This window comes from Peromyscus eremicus, chromosome X, assembly GCF_949786415.1.
Source record: "Peromyscus eremicus chromosome X, PerEre_H2_v1, whole genome shotgun sequence".
Taxonomy (NCBI): Eukaryota; Metazoa; Chordata; class Mammalia; order Rodentia; family Cricetidae; genus Peromyscus; species Peromyscus eremicus.
The window spans coordinates 51038467-51056605 of record NC_081439.1 but is presented as its reverse complement, the minus strand read 5'-3'; the positions used below and the strand labels follow the sequence as shown (position 1 = coordinate 51056605).

General features: G+C 41.7%; 1 protein-coding gene across 1 annotated transcript in view; it reads right to left on the bottom strand.

The window, feature by feature from the left end:
* Msn (moesin) overlaps positions 1-18139 on the bottom strand; it is a 74122-nt gene that overhangs the window by 17524 nt on the left and 38459 nt on the right. Inside the window, exon 2 of the mRNA XM_059250709.1 lies at positions 7971-8054. Coding sequence (XP_059106692.1) covers positions 7971-8054 — 84 coding nt within the window. The remainder of the gene's footprint in view (positions 1-7970; positions 8055-18139) is intronic.

Here is an 18139-nt window from a genome sequence, read left to right as displayed (position 1 = left end):
TATTTTTTTTTGTTTGTTTTTTCAAAATAGGGTTTCTCTGTGTAGTTTTGGTGCTTGTCCTGGATTTCACTCTGTAGACCAGGCTGGCCTCGAACTCACAAAGATCCACCTGCTTTTGCCTCCCGAGTGCTGGGATTAAAGGCATGAGCCACCACCACCCGACTTATGTCATATTTTTAAATCAAGGCAATTCTCATACTTTCTGCCACTGCCTCCCTTCTCCTACAATGCTATATAGCTGTCTGCTCCCAGAATGGATTAGAGACTGCAGACAAAGATTCTTGGATTAACCTTTATCATATCCTTCTGGGGTACTCTCATATATTGTCCTTTGCCATTTTTGTTTTTCTATTTATTGTAAAGGAGGATATTGCATTGGGCATGGCAATGCATTCCTGTAATCCCAGCTCTCAAGAGGAGGCGGAGGCAGGGAGATCAGAAGCTCAATGTCAGCATCCTTGGTTACACAGAGAGTCTGAGCCCACTTTGGGCTACATGAGATCCTGTGCCAAATGGGGAGGCATAGGCTGTGCTTAATATTAGCATTCAGGAAGCAGAGGCAGGCTGGTCTCTGGTCTCTGTGAATTCAAGACCAGCCTTGTCTACATGGCATGTTCAAGGTCAGCCAGGGCTACATATAGAATGTCTGTCTCAAATTAACCAAGGAAGCATGTTTAACAAGGCACAGATGAAGAAACAGAAAAGGTGCAGAGATGCAACCGGAATGGTGCAGAGTTCCTATGTCCCTCCAGGAACTTCTACCTGTCCAGCTGTCTAGAATCTCCCCACCTTAGGCTGTCAGGTTTTTATGAAAGAATTACATCATCATTATAATTGACAGTCATTAATGTCATCAATTCAAATTTCACAGCTGTCCTTTATATTTAGAAGGTGGAAGTGATGTCAATATCTAAGACAAAGTCTCACTTGGAATGCCCCAAGAAAGAACACTTGAGAAGACAAGTTGGGGAACATAGTATATGAATACCCATTACCCCAAAGCTATACTGTTCCCGGGTACTGAAGTATTTGTGGCCAACCTTTGTCCTATGAAGAAGCTCAAGGGCCCTGTATTGCCCAGCACCCTTAGACTGAACGAAGGACAAGAAATGGAGGCCTGCAAGGACAAGACAGATGCAGTCTATACAGGCGCTGACACTAGCATGTTGATGGACCAGTTGTAGGCTGCACACCAGCATGTTCAAGACTAGGGATAGCCACACTAAAGCTGAGCCACATCACATAGTCCCCATCTTTTATTTGGGGTACAAAAGGATGGAAATAAAACTTTAGATGAGTAGAAAATCTATGACTTAACTAGAGATAAAAACAAGGACCCAGAGTTGCCAGTGTTCTCTCTAGTAAACAAATCAATACATTCCCCACCTCACACAACAACCACTCTGAGAAGAAACCATGTTCTAAGATATCACACTTTTTCTTTATAGTTTGATGTCACATATCAGGAACAAATATCTTCTACCTGTAATTTGAAGCCAGTATATTTCTTTTGTTGATTCCAACTTCCTCATTGTCTAACTGGGAGGACAATTGTTAAATTGTTAAATGATATCACATGTAGGGATGTGTATGGGAAGATTTTTTTTAAAGCTCTTTCTTGTCCTATATTTAACATAGGACCCAACTAATAATTCTGATTTTTCCGTGAAGTTTCAGAATTATAACTGAAATGTAACTGGTGGGAAGAAGAAAAGTTCCATAAACATTCAGATCCTAGAGAGATTAAAAGACCCACTGAAGATAGTATAGACCACAGGGCTAAGATGCTTAGGTACCAAAGGAGTGGGGCATAAAAGGAACAGAACTGGTAAAGCAACAATTGGCCTTTACCTAAACCCAGAGGCCAGTTGTGGCAGCTCAGAAAACCTAAGACTGAAGGGGATTTTGATATGAATACTGCCTCTTCTTTTGTGAGCATAGGGAAATCAAAGCGATATGAATTTTCCACTTCCTTAAGCTCTTGAGCTTGGAGAGATGAGCAGTCTCTCAACCTATGCTGAAGTTCCAAAGTGAGGATACGGGAGGAAGGAAATACAGTCTGAAGTCAGAACTGATATTGAAAAAGAACGAAGACAATAGAGATGACCTGTGACTACAGGCTACAAGGAAATCTCCAATTAAGGTCCATGGCGGGCGTGATGGGGGCCATTTGATCAGGCAACTCCTGGCTCCATTTCCAATTCCAAGAACAAGGAAACTGGGCCAAGAATTACTCACTTCCAATTTTTATTGTAGCCAAGACCTCTATTTCAGGTGGGGCAGGGCTTGGGGGAGGAAAGACCCTGTTTTTCAAATTAGAGAAAAGTATCTAGCTCTTTGTTCTAGGAACAAACCTTTGTGGAGCCAGTGAGTAGAGTCCTTATAATGCTGAGAAATGGCTCCTTCCCCAGGGGAAAAATATTTGCTCCCTTTGGTACCAGACACTCCACTCATATGACCTAAGCTAGTATTCCTCAAAGCTGCCTTTAAGAAACCCTTAAGCAGTAGAACACAGTGAATGACTATACCAAAGAGGCCTAGGGGTATGGTGGAATTGAGAGGTGCACTAAAAGAATCATGAATCAAGATGTATGGGAAGCTATCCCAATAAACACATTTTGGGTGAACAAGAAAACCAAAACAAAAAAAAACTAGGGACTGTGAATTCTGTTCTGTACTCTGCACTATTTCCCCAAATAGAATGTGGAGAGTAAACAGGGTTAACACAGTACAGGCTAGTAAACTGATGTCCAGTGATGTGCCTATTAAATTCCCTTCAAATGAAGTGTGCATCCCCATATATAAGTACTGCTCTCGGCTGTGGTCAGTGCAATCATGAGCTCACAGCAGCTGTGATTAGCTACATACGATTTGAGTGAACAACCTGTCGTGGAAAGGGCTTTGTGATGCCACACCCATCCCTGAATATCTACAGGCACTTATTGGTAGGTACTCATGCTTCTATAAATGGCCCTAAGGAAACTCACTGATGGTCGTGGGGTGGGGGGGGGGGGGGGCGCGGACATGAAAGTAGAAGAGGGACTAGTTGGGAAGAGGAAAAAGATTGGCAGGAGTGGGAATCGGGACTAATGGGAGTAAGGGAGGAGTGGGTATATCAAAATCCATTAAGTACATTTATTGAAAATGCCATACCAAGCTGGGCATGGTGGTGCACGCCTTTAACCCTAGAACTCAGGAGGGAAACAGGTGAGTCTCTGAGTTTGAGGATAGCCTAGTCTATTGAGCAAGTTCCAGGACAGCCAGGGCTGCTACTACTACACAGAAAAACCCTGTCTCGAAAAATAACAATAACAAAAAAGAAAAAACAATTATTATGTGTAATTTATAGACGGTGATTAAAAAAAAAACTACAAAGAAAGAAAACTGAACTTTAATAAAAGGAAGAGATTTGCCAGTACAAAAATCATTGCTAATTTCTAGGAGTTTCAGGGCGTAAGACAAAATTCTATCTATCTCTTTTTTTTTTTTTTACTTGTAGAAGTCAATTCATGTACTATCTGCATCTATCTGAGTAACAAATCAATGACATCATGAGCCATCTCCAAGCCCAGAGCTGCATCATAAGCAAGGCCAGAGCCTTAAGAAAAATACAGCATGAGAAATTGTGTGCAAAATTGCATCAATGCCCAGACATATGAGGCGCACTAAGATTCTAATACAGGCTTGGCAGCAGCTGCATCACCACCCACCTAAAAGCAAATCAATGTTTAACTGGAAAAATCTGTAAGATGCTACCACAACCTCTGCTTCTTCTGCTCCACATAGCTTGTACTCCAGTGAGCATCTTCTTCACAGAACAGACGCTACTCAGCTGAGTTTCTGTTTAGGGAGCAGGCTAAACAAAGGGAGCTCGCACCGGGCACAGTTGACAGAAAGCACTGGGGAAAAGTAGAATCTAATATCCAGGTTCAAGTTTAAGCTATACCACTCCTTATAGCTATGTGACCTTAAGCAGAACTTTCCCCCTCACTAAGCCTCAATTTGTCATCTGTAGAATGGGGATACTACTAATATTAGTGTCATAATAGATGCTAATCATCCTATAAAATAAAACCAGAAAAAAAAGAAGTCCTAATGCAAAGTCAGCCAGTCATAAAGTACTTTACTGAGCCAGAAAGCTTTGTGATTTTTAGGGTTCCTTCAACTGAACTCCCAGGACATTCCACATACATTTGGCTCTTAAAAAGATCAATTATTAGAATGGCTGAGAAGCCAGAAAGGATCTCTATATACATATAAATACATATATGCAATAGCAATTAGTGAAAAAGAAAGAGGCCTGTGAACCTGAAGGAGAGAAGGGCGGGATATATGGGAGAGTTTGGAGGGAGGAAAGGGAAAGGAGAAATGTTGTAATTATATTAGAATCTCAAAGGGCAAAAACAACGTTACTCACAGTGGTAGCCCTGCCACCTAGTGGCTCGTACAAAATTCAAGATGAAGTCATTTGAAGAAGCTGCCTTAAGAGATTAAAGCAAGCAAGTACAGCATGCCTGAAGCAAAATGTGTTCTTTCTCTTTCCTGGCAGCGAGCACACTCACAAACAGAGGTAAGTGGGAGCAACTGTGGGCCCCATTCCCATTTCCCACCAGGCCCTGGGCCTCCTCAAGCTATGTTTTCCCATCGTTGCATGTTATTTATCACTGGGTGCCAAGAAATAGGCTTCCTCTTTATTTTACTTCCCTTCTGGTCATAAGCCAGATGCCTGCTGAGTTCCAGAATGGCCCTAGAGCTTTAGTCAATTCCTTTCAAGGCCCAGTTCTGCCAGAAGAGCTTCCTTGAATGATGGATCTCAAAGTCAGGTAGAATTGATTTCTTCCCTATGCTTTATCAAGCTAGAGGAAGGGAAGAGCTCACATCTGTGGATTCTCATTCTCATTTGCTTTCACCTCAAGGGAGATAGTTGCTTAGTATCTTGTCAAGATATTTTATCCAATAATTTTCACCTATGATATCACAGCTCTGACCCCTCTGACCTCACAGAGTGGCTGTATTCTTTTTTCTGTGGTAGCCTCTCAGGGGACCTATGGACAGAAAACACATCTTCTCTGAGACATCTCAAAGCTAGAGCACCCTCATTAGCCCCACACAGTGTGGTGCAGTGGGAGAGAAGTATGTGCAGAAATGAATTCGAAACTCCATATCATAACTTGCTGGTGACATGACCTGCTAAGGTATGTTCTTTGTCCTTTTAGGGACAGGATCATCATGATGATTAAAGAACCCAGCTATATGTAAAACCGCACATATTTATCACTTCCCAACCCAATTCACCGATTTTCAAGACTATAATGTACTGTTACTAACAATAATCACCATGTTATATAATAGAACTCAAGGTCATTTTTTCATTTGTTCATTTGTCTGTTGAGACAGGATCTCATGTTGCTCAGGCTAGTCTCAATTAAAGCTCACTAAACTCTTGAGAATGGTCTTGAACTCCTGATCCTCCTGCCTCTATCTTCAGAGATTACAGGCTACCAAACCAACTTCAGAGTCACTATAATCTGAATGAAATTTTAGCTAAAGCACCTACCCAGGGATAATCTATAGTAGGTGCTCAATAAATATACTTCCCAAGACACTGCTGAATTCAAATCCATAGAATCCATAGAATTTATACTACTAACATGTATAAATTATCTGGTTTTCTTTCTCAGTCTTTTTCTGGATGATTATGAAAGATTAAAATCTTTTAAGGGCTCTGTTTGGGAGGCAATAACCTTAAGCCTCCCAGCCAAGAATGCTTGCACATGTCTAATTCCAGGAGTCGGGAGCCTAAGACAGGAAGATTGCTCTGAGTTCCAGGCAGCCTGGACTACATAATAAGTACCAGGTCGGCCAAAGTTATATACCAAAACCTCATTCCCTGCACAAAAAAATTACCATTGCAATCTGCCCAGGGCTCACAGACATAGAGGCCTCCTACAGAACTACACACACAGTATGTAAAGCAAACAAACACTAACAATAAATTACCAAATAGAGACTTTCTGAAATTAATAAAATTTTGCCCAGAGATTGTATTTTACCTTGCAGCCATCTAAGTCACGTCTTAGTCCCCCTTCAATGCAAAAGGACAAAGCCCAGTGGTCAGAGCAGGGAAGGAAGGGTATAGCGATCATTGATTTGGGAGAGGAGTGAGCAGAAGCAGAACTCTAGAAGGAGTCTAGGAAGAGGTCAAAGTAAAATCCACCATGACTGACACTCTCCTCTCACTTGGCACCTCTTCCTAAAACCTTAGCACCTAAAACAAGGGACCCAGGAGCTTATGTGGTATAGTGGATACCTCCTCATGTCTATCTTACAGACTGCTAGAAGCCAATCCGGAAGACATGTTCTGCCAGCTGCCTGTCTCCTCCTATCAACTCAAATGAGGCATTTTCTTTCTTTTACAGAAAAGGGTTGTCTGAACTCTAAACAATGGGAATACAGAAGAAGGAGAAGCAGATGTGTAGAAAACGTGGCAGAGATAAATTTTTGAGAGATAACCAAATTTGAGGAACCATTTACAGATAGGGAAACTGAGGCCCAAATAAGAGAAATGTCTGTGTGAAACAAGAAATTAGTGATGGGCTGGAGAGGGGGCTCAGAGGTTAAGAGCACTGGCTGCTCTTTCCAGAGGTCCTGAGTTCAATTCCCAGCAACCACATGGTGGCTCACAACCATCTACAATGAGATTTGGTACCCTCTTCTGGCATGCCAGAAGACTGTACACATAATAAATAAATAAATCTTAAAAAGAAAAAAAAGAAATAAATTAGTGGCAAAGCCAGCTCTAGACATCCAGTGTCCTTTCAAATTCACTAGTCTATCCCTTTAAAAGCTCTCCAATATAGAACCCACATGAAAACCTTAATATAATCAAAATGCATTCAGTCATTGCAGACTAGTACTACACTCACTTGTGAGCTATGGAAATGTCAACACATAACTTATGTGTTTAAAAGTTCCTCCGACTAACTTGTATTTTCACAAATTAACCATCAGTGATTACCCCACACCATTCTAAACAAAAACACAAAACAAACTCCAGAGAAGGAGTAAGTTCCAACTAAATCTGAAATTAGATCATCAAGCCTATCTCCCAATCCTCGTATATGAATGAGACAAGAAGCATCATGGTGTTAGAAGGGGAGCCATCATTTACTGCTCTACTATGTGCTTGTTCAAAATAGTTTCTTCCAAGCTCTTTGGGCTTTCTTATTGTCTTGTCTATTTCCGATCTGGAATTTTGTGCAACCTTTTATGTCACAGTAATCAGGTGTTTTGGGGAATGGTAAAGATACAAATAATATTAAATTTTTATAAAACAAAAGGCCCGTAAAGTAAGCATCAATTTTTCCCTTCTTTTACATTTGTGTATGTGCACAGACACACATGCCACAGTCTGCATATGGAAGTAAGAGGGCAACTTTTGGGCACTGAAGCACACACCTATAATCCTAGCACTTGGGAGGCTGAGGAATAAGGATTTTGAGTTAGAAACCAGCCTAGGCTGCATAGTAAGTTTTAGGGACACCCTGGGCTTTTTAAAGAGACTTGTCAATCAGATAGATAGATAGATAGATAGATAGATAGATAGATAGATAGATAGATAGATAGATAGATAGATAGATAAGATAGATCGATAGATCGATAGATAGACAGACAGACAGACATCTTTAAAAGTTTCAACAAATCTAGCATAGAATCACACTCCCTATCTCTTGTCACCTTTATTCAGGATCAAGGATAGGATGTGTTAGGTCAATGAGATTGAGATTTCGGGTTGCCAAAATTAAACTTTGCCTCCTTTTTAATTAAGTTTGGAGCCAGCCTTTGTTTTCACCTTCCTTGGAAGGGCAAGTAGAAAAAGAGACCTTTTCCAAAACAGAGACGGAATGGTTGGTCTGCACTGTGACGAGACCTACTGGCAGGAGTGATTAAGGAACAAGGCCCTCCCTTACCTGGTCAAACAGCTGCTTGCCAGTGGTGTTCGGCTGAATGGCAAACTCCAGCTCTGCATCCATGGTGGTCACACGCACACTGATCTAGGATGAGATGAAAGAAGGCAATTTAGTTCTTTGGCTTTGTGCTCAGTAGGGGATTAAACAAGCATCTCTGTTCAACTTTGGAGAATGAAATCCAAGTGCCAAGAAACCGAGTAAATAAGAAACTGGTGTGAAAAAAGGTACAACATTGACATAAGTCATAACCTAACCATATTCTCAACCACAGTACTGAAGATAAAAACAAAGTCACAAACAATGCTTCACCAAGAGGCAAACATGAATGTAAATCATCCTACTACAAAGAGGAAGAAAATATTGACTATATTTCCTCCAGAAAGTATTCCCCACCTACACCAGCCAATTCCTGCCCACAGCATTCTCTTCTTACCTGTGGTCCACAGGTTGGCTTATCTATGACACTAGTAGATAGTTGCAGAAGCAAAATAAAATAAAATTAAAGAAAAAACAAAAACACTGGGTCCTCTGCTATGAACTTTCCAAGCTACAATATCAACCATCTAAGCAAAATGTGCCACTGATGCAGCGGTTCTATGCGTCATGACCCCTTTTGGGGGAGGGGGCGTTGAATGACACTTCACAGGGCTAAGACCATCAGAAAACACAAATATTTACATTACGATTCATAACAGTAGCAAAATTACAGTTATGAAGTAGCAATGAAAAGAATTTTCTGGTTGGGCGTCACCACAGCATGAGGAACTGTATTAAAGGGTTGCAGCATTAGGAAGGTTGAGAACCACTGCAACAGAGGCATGGTGGTTATGGGAGTAACCAACCACTTTCTGATTGAATTTGAGATCCACTCTACAGGAGGAAGTCATGCTCAGTATGGTAAACCTGCTCAGAAGCCCATGATTGGGGAGGTCGTATGCCTTAGTAGAGAACCTACTGCTACTATTGATTTACTCCATCTCTCCATAAGGAGCTCTAGCCAATTAATTGTTGGGGGGAGGGGGCGTGTGGCAGGGAGGAGTCATTTGCTCAAGTAAGAAACCTCCCACAGGTGCTCATGCAGGAATCCCTAATTAAATGCAATGGAGCACACACACAAAGAAAAGTATTGCAGGTAAAGAGGATAAGAGAGCACAACATGAAGAATGTGATCCAAGTGTGTATATATATACACACACACACATATATATGTATGTATGTATGTATGTATGTATATATATGTATATATAGTGTCTATATATACATACACACACACACACACACATATTTGAAATTGTGGAAGAATAAAAACAAATTTAAAACTGGGTTCCAAGCCTAGCAGCACTATAGCACTATAATGGGCTCAATTCACCAATATGAATAGCTCTCAGCCTTTTCTTGGGCCTTAGTTTCCATAATCTGCAGAAGGGCAGACAGACATGGGACGAGGGAGCAGGTAATTAAAGCAATGACTAAGGATCATTCTAATAATGAAGTCTGTGGCTCTATATACTGCCTTGTTCTGCTAACGCTTCCCGTATTTGTGTCTCACTGTTCTCTCCAGGTGCAGGAGAGGAAAGAGGAATCAGCAGAGGTGAATGTGTACAATATAAATGTGCTACCACAAAGAGAGGGAGTCAGGCATGGACCAAACTATAAGGCAGGAGGGAAAAGAGAGGGGCGAAATGATGTAATTATATTTTAATCCAAAAATACTTTAAATGAAAAAATATTAACATATTCTATATTATAAATGAAAAGAGAAAAATATCAAGTAACTGTAGTTTATTAAGGAAGAGCGGTGAAACCTCCCAGTGGCAACCAAAATCCAAGCTCTTATACAGTCTCAGAAGATAACAGTTGAGTCACTAAAATTTAGTGCATTGCAGTCTACCATATTCCTTATGTGTCTGTATTGCTTCTTCCAGGACCTCTGGCCAACAATCCCAGATACAGACTACTAGCAAGTTGGAGTTATGCTGTCCACAGGTTGAGATGAAGGCTGAACCCAAATCAACCTCAGACTCTTACTACTCGGAGATATAAGCCAGGACGCAAAGATGATTTTCTTTCCTGCTGTCTCTGGTAGTCTTGGTGCTTCACACAATTCCTGATGCATCATGGATTCTCAAAAACACAAGCTATGAGATCGTTTGCCAAGATGTGTTTGGCCATAAGATAAAGGTTTTTAAGTGGCCTACCATATATCCAAGGGAATGGAAAGAACTCTTGAACTACAAGAAAGTGTACAATCATTGATATGCAGAGACAGATAGTCCCACATTCCGAAAATACCTCTGCACCGAGAAAGTTGAATTAAAGAAATCCTTAGAAGCTTTTTTTAATTAAAAAAATGTGTATCAGATAGCCACGTAGGATTTCATTGGCACTAGACAACATAGTCACAACCTTAGAAACAGATTCCCTGGCCTATGCCAAGGACAACTGAGATTTTATTATGAAGGAGATTTTTCTTTAGTAAACCTTGACAGTGGTGGTACTAACAAATACGGTAACAATAAACAACAGCTTTCATGTATCTAGATATACAACTCATTAGATACTCATATGTACTACCTCTGTTTTGTTTTGGTTTTTTGTTTTGTTTTGTTTGTTTTGTTTTCGAGAAAGGGTTTCTCTGTGTATCTTTGCGCCTTTCCTAGAACTCACTCTGTAGTCCAGGCGGGCCTCGAACTCACAGAGATCTGCCTGCCTCTGCCTCCCGAGTGCTGGGATTAAAGGCATGTGCCACCGCCGCCCGGCTTTTGTACTACCTCTCTTAACAGTAAGTCACTCTGATTATTTCTGCATTGGGGATGAGGAAATAGATATATATTATATCACAGACACATAATTATAATGCTAGTATGTGGGAGTTTGAATACAGGTCTTTGTCCAGACTTTACTATTTAAACCAATATGTTAATTTCCTCTTACAAAATATGGAAGGCTTCCATTGGAAAAAAAGATAAAATTTTATACTACTAGATATTTTGCTATAAAGCATAGCAAAAAGATGGCTTATTATATGGTTATATAAAATTTCATGCTTTGAGGATATCAAGATGGTGCTTGCTACCAAGTCTGATGATCTGAACTGAAGCCTTAAGACACACATGGTAGAGGAAGAAAACCAACTCTGCAGATTGTCCTGTGACCTCCAAGTGCACCCATGTTACACAACACACACACACACACACACACACACACACACACACACACACACACGTAATACAAGTATAAACAAAATTGTATACGAGTTCATCTTCATAAGATGTGTATACAGGTAAATGGAATAATGTCCTAATATTAGCTAAGCTTTGTTTTTTAATGAAGTTATGGGTGCTTTTTCTCTTGTTTAAATTACAAAAAAATGTTCATACTGTTGAAGGGAAACCTAAATATGGAATTGCCAAAGATGTGAATCCCCATGGAACAGGTATGATATTAAACCTTATTAAATCTTTGTATCTTTGGGCTTTTCCCAAGCACAAAGGTCAGGTAGCACCAACATGGAGGCAGACACCATTTTGCCAGCTAAACAACTCTGATAAATACCAGACCCGAGGAATAACTTTGTAAATAAATCTTACCAGAGATTCAGGGAGGAAATCTATTTCAGGACTGACAATGAGACAGGAAAGGCCCTTAAGGCAGGAACAAGTAAAGCAAGTGCCTTGTGAGAGTAAGACAAGGTTAGCCACCTTACTGGGTGTTACCCTAAGCTTCCTGCCCATCCAGTGAGCACAACAGTAATGAGTTCTCATATAGTATGGAGAAAATTGTCCAGTGGGCTGGAATTTGTGCAGAAAGCAGTTGCCATGCTAAATACAGCCTCCAGTCACCTTCTGCTGGGTGAAAAGTGACAGCCAACTCTCTAGTGGAGATGAGGAGATGGGTCAGTGAGTAGAATTCTTGCTCTGCAGGTATGAGGACCTGAGTTCAATCCCCACCACCACATAAAAGTTGCTTTCAGTGGTTTACATCTCCAGTGCCAGCACTGCAAGGGGTGGAGGAGGGCAGATTCCTGGAGCTCAGTGGCCAATCAGCTTAGTCAATCAATAAGCTCGAGTTTCAGCAGGAGAATTTTTTTTCATAAAAATAAAATAAAATGGAAATTGATAGAGGAAGTCACCTGACATTTACCTCTGTCCGCTACACATGTACATACCCACACAAGCACATACATACACCTAACACACACACACATACATACCAAAAAAATCCCAAACAAACAAACAAAAAAAACCAATGGCTAAGAATATAGAGAGAGTGGAATGGGGATAGAGGTCTTTCTAATACACCGATTTATTCTCATCTCAATATCTATACATCTCTGTAATTATAAACAGGCACAAAGAAAATGCTGGCTACATGAATAGCCATCAAATAAGAGGCTATAAAATAGATGGATATAAGGGTAAGGATGTAGTTCAGTGGTAGAGCAGTTATCTAGCATATACAAGCCTCCATGTATGGTACAGGGGTGGACGCACCGGCAGCCTGAACACATTATAGAAAGAAGGGAACATATATATAGAAAGAGAAGGGGACGCTTTACTTCTCGGCTTTTTTATGGCAGGTACCATTCTTGCCAATCTAGAAAAGCCAATGGAACACTTGTCAGAACATTTTTAAAGGCATGGAATAAATACAAGGAGATGATTTATATTGAAACAGATGTCACATTTAATAACGTGCACTTGTACACTGTATTAAGTTACCTAGTAGTACTTAGCATTGAGTCTTACTAATTACTACTATGATTTCTTTTTTAAAATCTTCTTATTGTTTGACAGATCCACACACTTAGACAATGAGTTTTAGTCATTTTACACACCCCTCTTCCCCCTCCATCTCCCACTGGCACTCTTCTTCTCTATGAGCCCCCCCCTTCTTTGTCTTCTCTTTTCTGTTTGGTCCATTGAGTTTAATTTGATCTCCTTGCCTAAGCATGGATGTCAAGTTTGTGAATACAGCAAGGACAACTTATCTGTGTCGATGTCATTTAAAGGAGTGACACCACTCCGCCAATAAGCATTAATAATAATCAATAATCCTGGAGGGGGAGGTGACATGTCTTCTGCATAAAACATATCTACTACTATAATTTTTAATTTAGTTTAAATGATATTTTGGGAGATTTGGAACAACTAAATATCTTAAGACTTCCACTGATGACAATATCATAGGTATTGCTGCTACTAAATTTTTTTGTTCATACTTATAATTAAAAGGATAAATCTTAAGTTAGAGCTTAGTGAAAACAAATGCTAGCATCCCTTAGTATCTGTAAAGGACTGCTTCCAGGACCCCCATGGATACTAAACTCCACAAATGTTCAAGTGTCTTGAAAAACATCATAACATTTGCATATAACCTACATACATTCTCTTGGGATCTCCAAATCATCTCTAAATAATTTATAGTACCAAAGATAAAGGCTGGGAATGTAGCTCAGTTGTATAGCCATGGCTTAGCATACATAAGGCCCTGGGTTCTCTCACAACATAAACAAGTGCCACAACCCAATGTAAATGCTATGTAAATAGCCACTACTCTTTTTTGTTTCAGGAATAATAATAAAAGTCTGCACATGTTCAATACAGATGTAATTTTTCCCAAAATATTTTCAACCCACATTTGTTTGAAGGCCAAGTGTATCCACATTCATAGGTCTTTCCTGTTTCAAATGCTATTCATGGATAGAAGGATTTCTGGTTAAGGAACTTCCTAGAAATGGATTTCAATTCACCTAATCCAGAAGAAGCCCAGTGTTTTAAAGAATGATGGGTGTAGGAGAACTGTAGAACTAGTCTCTGACCTTGAGGCAATTACTGAATTACCAAAGAACTGCAATGGTAATACACAGGGAAGTCCCTGAAAAGCAGAACAGAAACATCTTTTGTGCAAATTAAGAATCATATTAACATGGTTTTTCCACCGATCTCCAAGGACAGGACTGATTTTGGGAAAGAGACTCAAAACAGAAAAACCAAAACAAACGTGAGGAAAGTGGGTTTGAGTAAAATAAATGGAGCCTAAAAGTGGATGGGGCTGGTAAGAGTTTGCATTGATTAAGGTTGGTTTGTTCTTTTATAATCTGAGATGCAAATACACAAGACAAGCTACAGTCCAGCCCCATGTCACATAAGGACCTCTAGACACAGGTACCTACTGTCTTCCATTTGGAATTGACCTCTTTTTCATTGAGGGGAGCATCTAGTTTGGGAAGGCTTAAAAAAAGGTGGCCAGCACAAGCCTAACAGTCTGAGTTCAAGCCATGAATCCATATGTTGGAAGGGAAAAAAAATGACTCTCATAAGATGTCCTCTGACCTCTGCACCCTATGGTCATGCACACATAAATACTGACAGAAATTTTCTTAAAACCCTGAAATTGAAGCTTCCAAATACAGTCAAAAATTCCCTGGCAGAGATAAAGGAGCTGATCTGGGTAAACTAGTAATTTAAAGCATAATTCGCAGTCAAGAGAGTTAGGCCTTGCCTAAGCTGGGCCTGAGTATGTAGGCATAGACTGAGGTCAAAGACTGTCTGTGGAGAACTGAAGGGTTGAAGGATCAAGACAACAAAAATCATGGGTACGAATTTCAAGAGTGTGTCATCCTCTCCCATACACTGGCCCTCCCACCTCGAGTCCAAGAACAATAAATCCATTGATGCTTAATGAACAATCCAACATAGACACTTCCCACAGGAAGCCTCTGTGCAAATGAACTCATCGTGGGGGTTTCCCATCCAAAGCCTTCAACTAGGATCCCTCCTCCACCCCAAGTTGGTTAGCCTGAAACAGAATCAGGCCAGCCAGGCGCTGAGTCTGTCTGGGCAGCAGTAGCTGGAGTGCTTTTTTATATGTCCAGTAGCTTCAAATAAAAGACCCTCCCTTTCCCTGGAGCCAGGATCACCCATGTACACAGTAGCCCTCCACAGCAAAGTGGTCTGGCCATAATTTGCCCCCACCTGTTGTTGTGTGTTGGGGGGGGGCGTAGCAGAGAAGAGGAGAGAAGTAATCACAAGTGAACTCACTAGAAAGATGAACGTAACTTTTGTCAGTTTCTAAGTGAAAAAAACTGAAGTACATAGGGGCAGGTGACAGAACACTCATTGTATGCCAACTCTGTGCCAGCCCCATCACCCACAGGCTCAGTTCACATCACTAAAGCCAAATCTCCTCTGCTAGCAGTTGGTGGAGGCGGGTCTTCTGGACATTCTTGGAGCTCCTTCCATAACTCCACCCACCTCTCTAGTCATGGTAATTTCACTGCTCGCTTCAGACACTGCCTTGGTAACTATGTTGCCAAAGCCCACACACTGTAGCATAGAAAGCCTGGGTACATGAGGAAACACTGCTTAGATAGGGTTCCCTTGTCTCCCCGGGGCACAACCCTCGTAAGCCCAAGCCCCGTTGGGTCTGAGCTCAACAACCTCATCTGCTATCTCTGAATTCTGAGGGAGTGGCTTTCCTTTCTGGGCTTTCAAGGGGGCTGATAACATGAGGAATACAATTGTAATTGGAGGAGAGGAGCCAGAGAAAGGGCAAGCCTTACTGGGGCAACCCCAGAACTCCCAATCTCTCCCTCAGGCACAACAATCACCTGTGTCCCCAAACCACCTTCCCCCAGCATTGCCTGCTGCAGGGTCTGCTCGATCTTGATCCTCAGGGTAACAGAACAGCCTCAAGCACCTCTTTTCTCTAAGAAAATAAGAATTGCCTTGATTATCCAGCCCAGGAGCTGTAGAACTCCTTCACCATGCCCCCTTCCCTCAACACACACACACACACACACACACACACACACACACACACACACACACAGTATCCACTTTGTAACAACTCATTCTGCTTTCTCCCTAGTGCACTTGGTCCGATTATCCCCTTTAGCTCTCTTTTGAGCTATTCCCAGACCTTTCCATACCTGCCTGGGCTTAACCTTTCCTATGTGTGTGTGGGTTCCCCATAGTTTTTATAAAAGAGAACCACACCAATCCCGACTGACCCACACCCATACCTTCATGACTCAACATTAGCTCTCCAACCACTCCAGCTGCTCCAAAAAGGCACAGGAGACAAGAGTCTCTTTCATTTGTTTTGGCTCAGCCCTGCCCTCCAAAAATTCCAAGAAGCATTTCAACTGATAGACAAGAGTACACTAGAGACTGGAGTGCTACTCTCTCAGTTACCATGTTTGGGGCACTAAACCTTCTCAGCAACGAGAACACAACCACCTTATCAGTGTGGGAGGAGAGCTCAGCACAAAGGCCTAAGATGACAAAAATCAGAAACAATGATTTCATTTTAGCAACAACATCTTCCTCAACGCAGCCTTGATTTCATGAGCTTTTCCTCAGCTCCAGCCCCAAATCCTGTCCCCCTTTATTCCTCCCATGTGAAAGTCAGGAAAGAAACTACGTGTGTGTGTGTGTGTGTGTGTGTGTGTGTGTGTGTGTGTGTGTGTGAAATCCTGTCCCCCTTTATTCCTCCCATGTGAAAGTCAGGAAAGAAACTACGTGTGTGTGTGTGTGTGTGTGTGTGTGTGTGTGCGCGCGCGCAATTAATTATGGCCTCACTATCAAAAGCAGCGCATCAGTCAAGACATGTCCTAGAAACAAACAATGCCCAACTCCAGCTCATATCTTCCTCCAGGCACATGGGGTGCCCCAGTGTCCTTAGCATGATCATTCTCCAGAAATTGACCTGATTTCTCCTTCTAGAGCATCTTACCTTTAGTCTCCAAAATGATAAACAGTGTGGAACAACAAACTCTTAGACCTGCAAGGACCCTTACTGATCACTTGACTCAAATGCAACAGGTCACAAATATAAATGCTGAGGTACAGAAGAGAGGCACTGGCCCGGTGTCATACAGCTACCACACAGTGCGAGAACAGAGACTAAAATCTGAGTGCTTAGGTTGGGAGCGTGGCTCAGTGCTAGAGGCTTGCCAAGGATTAATGAAGACCAGTGTTCCATCTGTAGCACCACAAATAATAACATTTCATGTTTAAAAAAAAAAACTGGCTCTTGATCCCATAGCACGTTTAATAAGCCCTCATGCCATCCTGGACCTTATGAGCAGTAGACCCTCCAAACATGTTACTTTGAATCTGGAGATACTATGTGGAGGAGGCAGCTTCAGTATGTTTCATTAAGAACTCAAAGCTGGCACTATTTGGAAGTTTAGTCTTCAACAGGGTGCAGATCTTTCATGCTGAGCTATCTACTACCACAAATTCTAGGGAGACAAAATCTTTCATAGTAACATGGAAGCAAAGACATAAAGAATAACAGAGTCCTTCAATGCCCATAAAACTTTGGAAGTGCCAAAATGAAAAGCAAGCAAGGCCATCATTAATAAAATAAGCATCCAAATGTGAGAAACTGTTATTTGGAGCCACACCCAGCTGGGCTTCACTCTCTCCAGTCAGCTTCCTGCTTGACCCAGGCTCCTGCCAGCAAGTTTCACGGGAAGTTATTTGTAGACTGGAGACAGACCATTTTTGGCTGCCTGAAGATGCTGGCTTTGCCCAGGGCACCAAAAGAGGGCTCTGTTCCCTCTTCTTAGGAGCACAACACCTCAACCTTTGACATCACATCTCTGAAGAACAATGTAGTTGATCCAAGCACCAGCTAGGTTCCTTCAACTGCTCACAAGAATCCTGCCAAGTCCAGTGTCTCTAGGTGTTACAATTGCTAAAGCCAGGATTAGTGAACTATTCAGGGCCAGGAGGAGGCTTACAGGTCTAGTCAAAAAGTACTCTTTTCCACCCACCCGATGGGGGGGGCATTTCAGGGTTAGGGAGAAACCAAGGAAACTCCCAGGAATCCACAGGACGACTCCGGCTGACTCCTAACAATAGTGGAGAGGGTGCCTGAACTGGCCTTCTCCAGTAATCAGACTGGTGACTACCCTAATTGTCATCAAAAAGCCTTCCTTCATCCAGTAACTGATGGAAGCTGATGTAGAGATCCACAGCCAAGTGCTGGGCCCAGCTCTGGGAGATCCTGCTGAAGAGAGGCAGGAGAGACTGGATGAGCCAGGGAGGGGGGATGTCAATGTCATGCTGAGAGAACCCACAAAGACAGCTAATGTGAGCTTGTGGGAGCTCACATACTCTAGACTGACAGCTAGGGAGCCTGCATGGAACTGACTT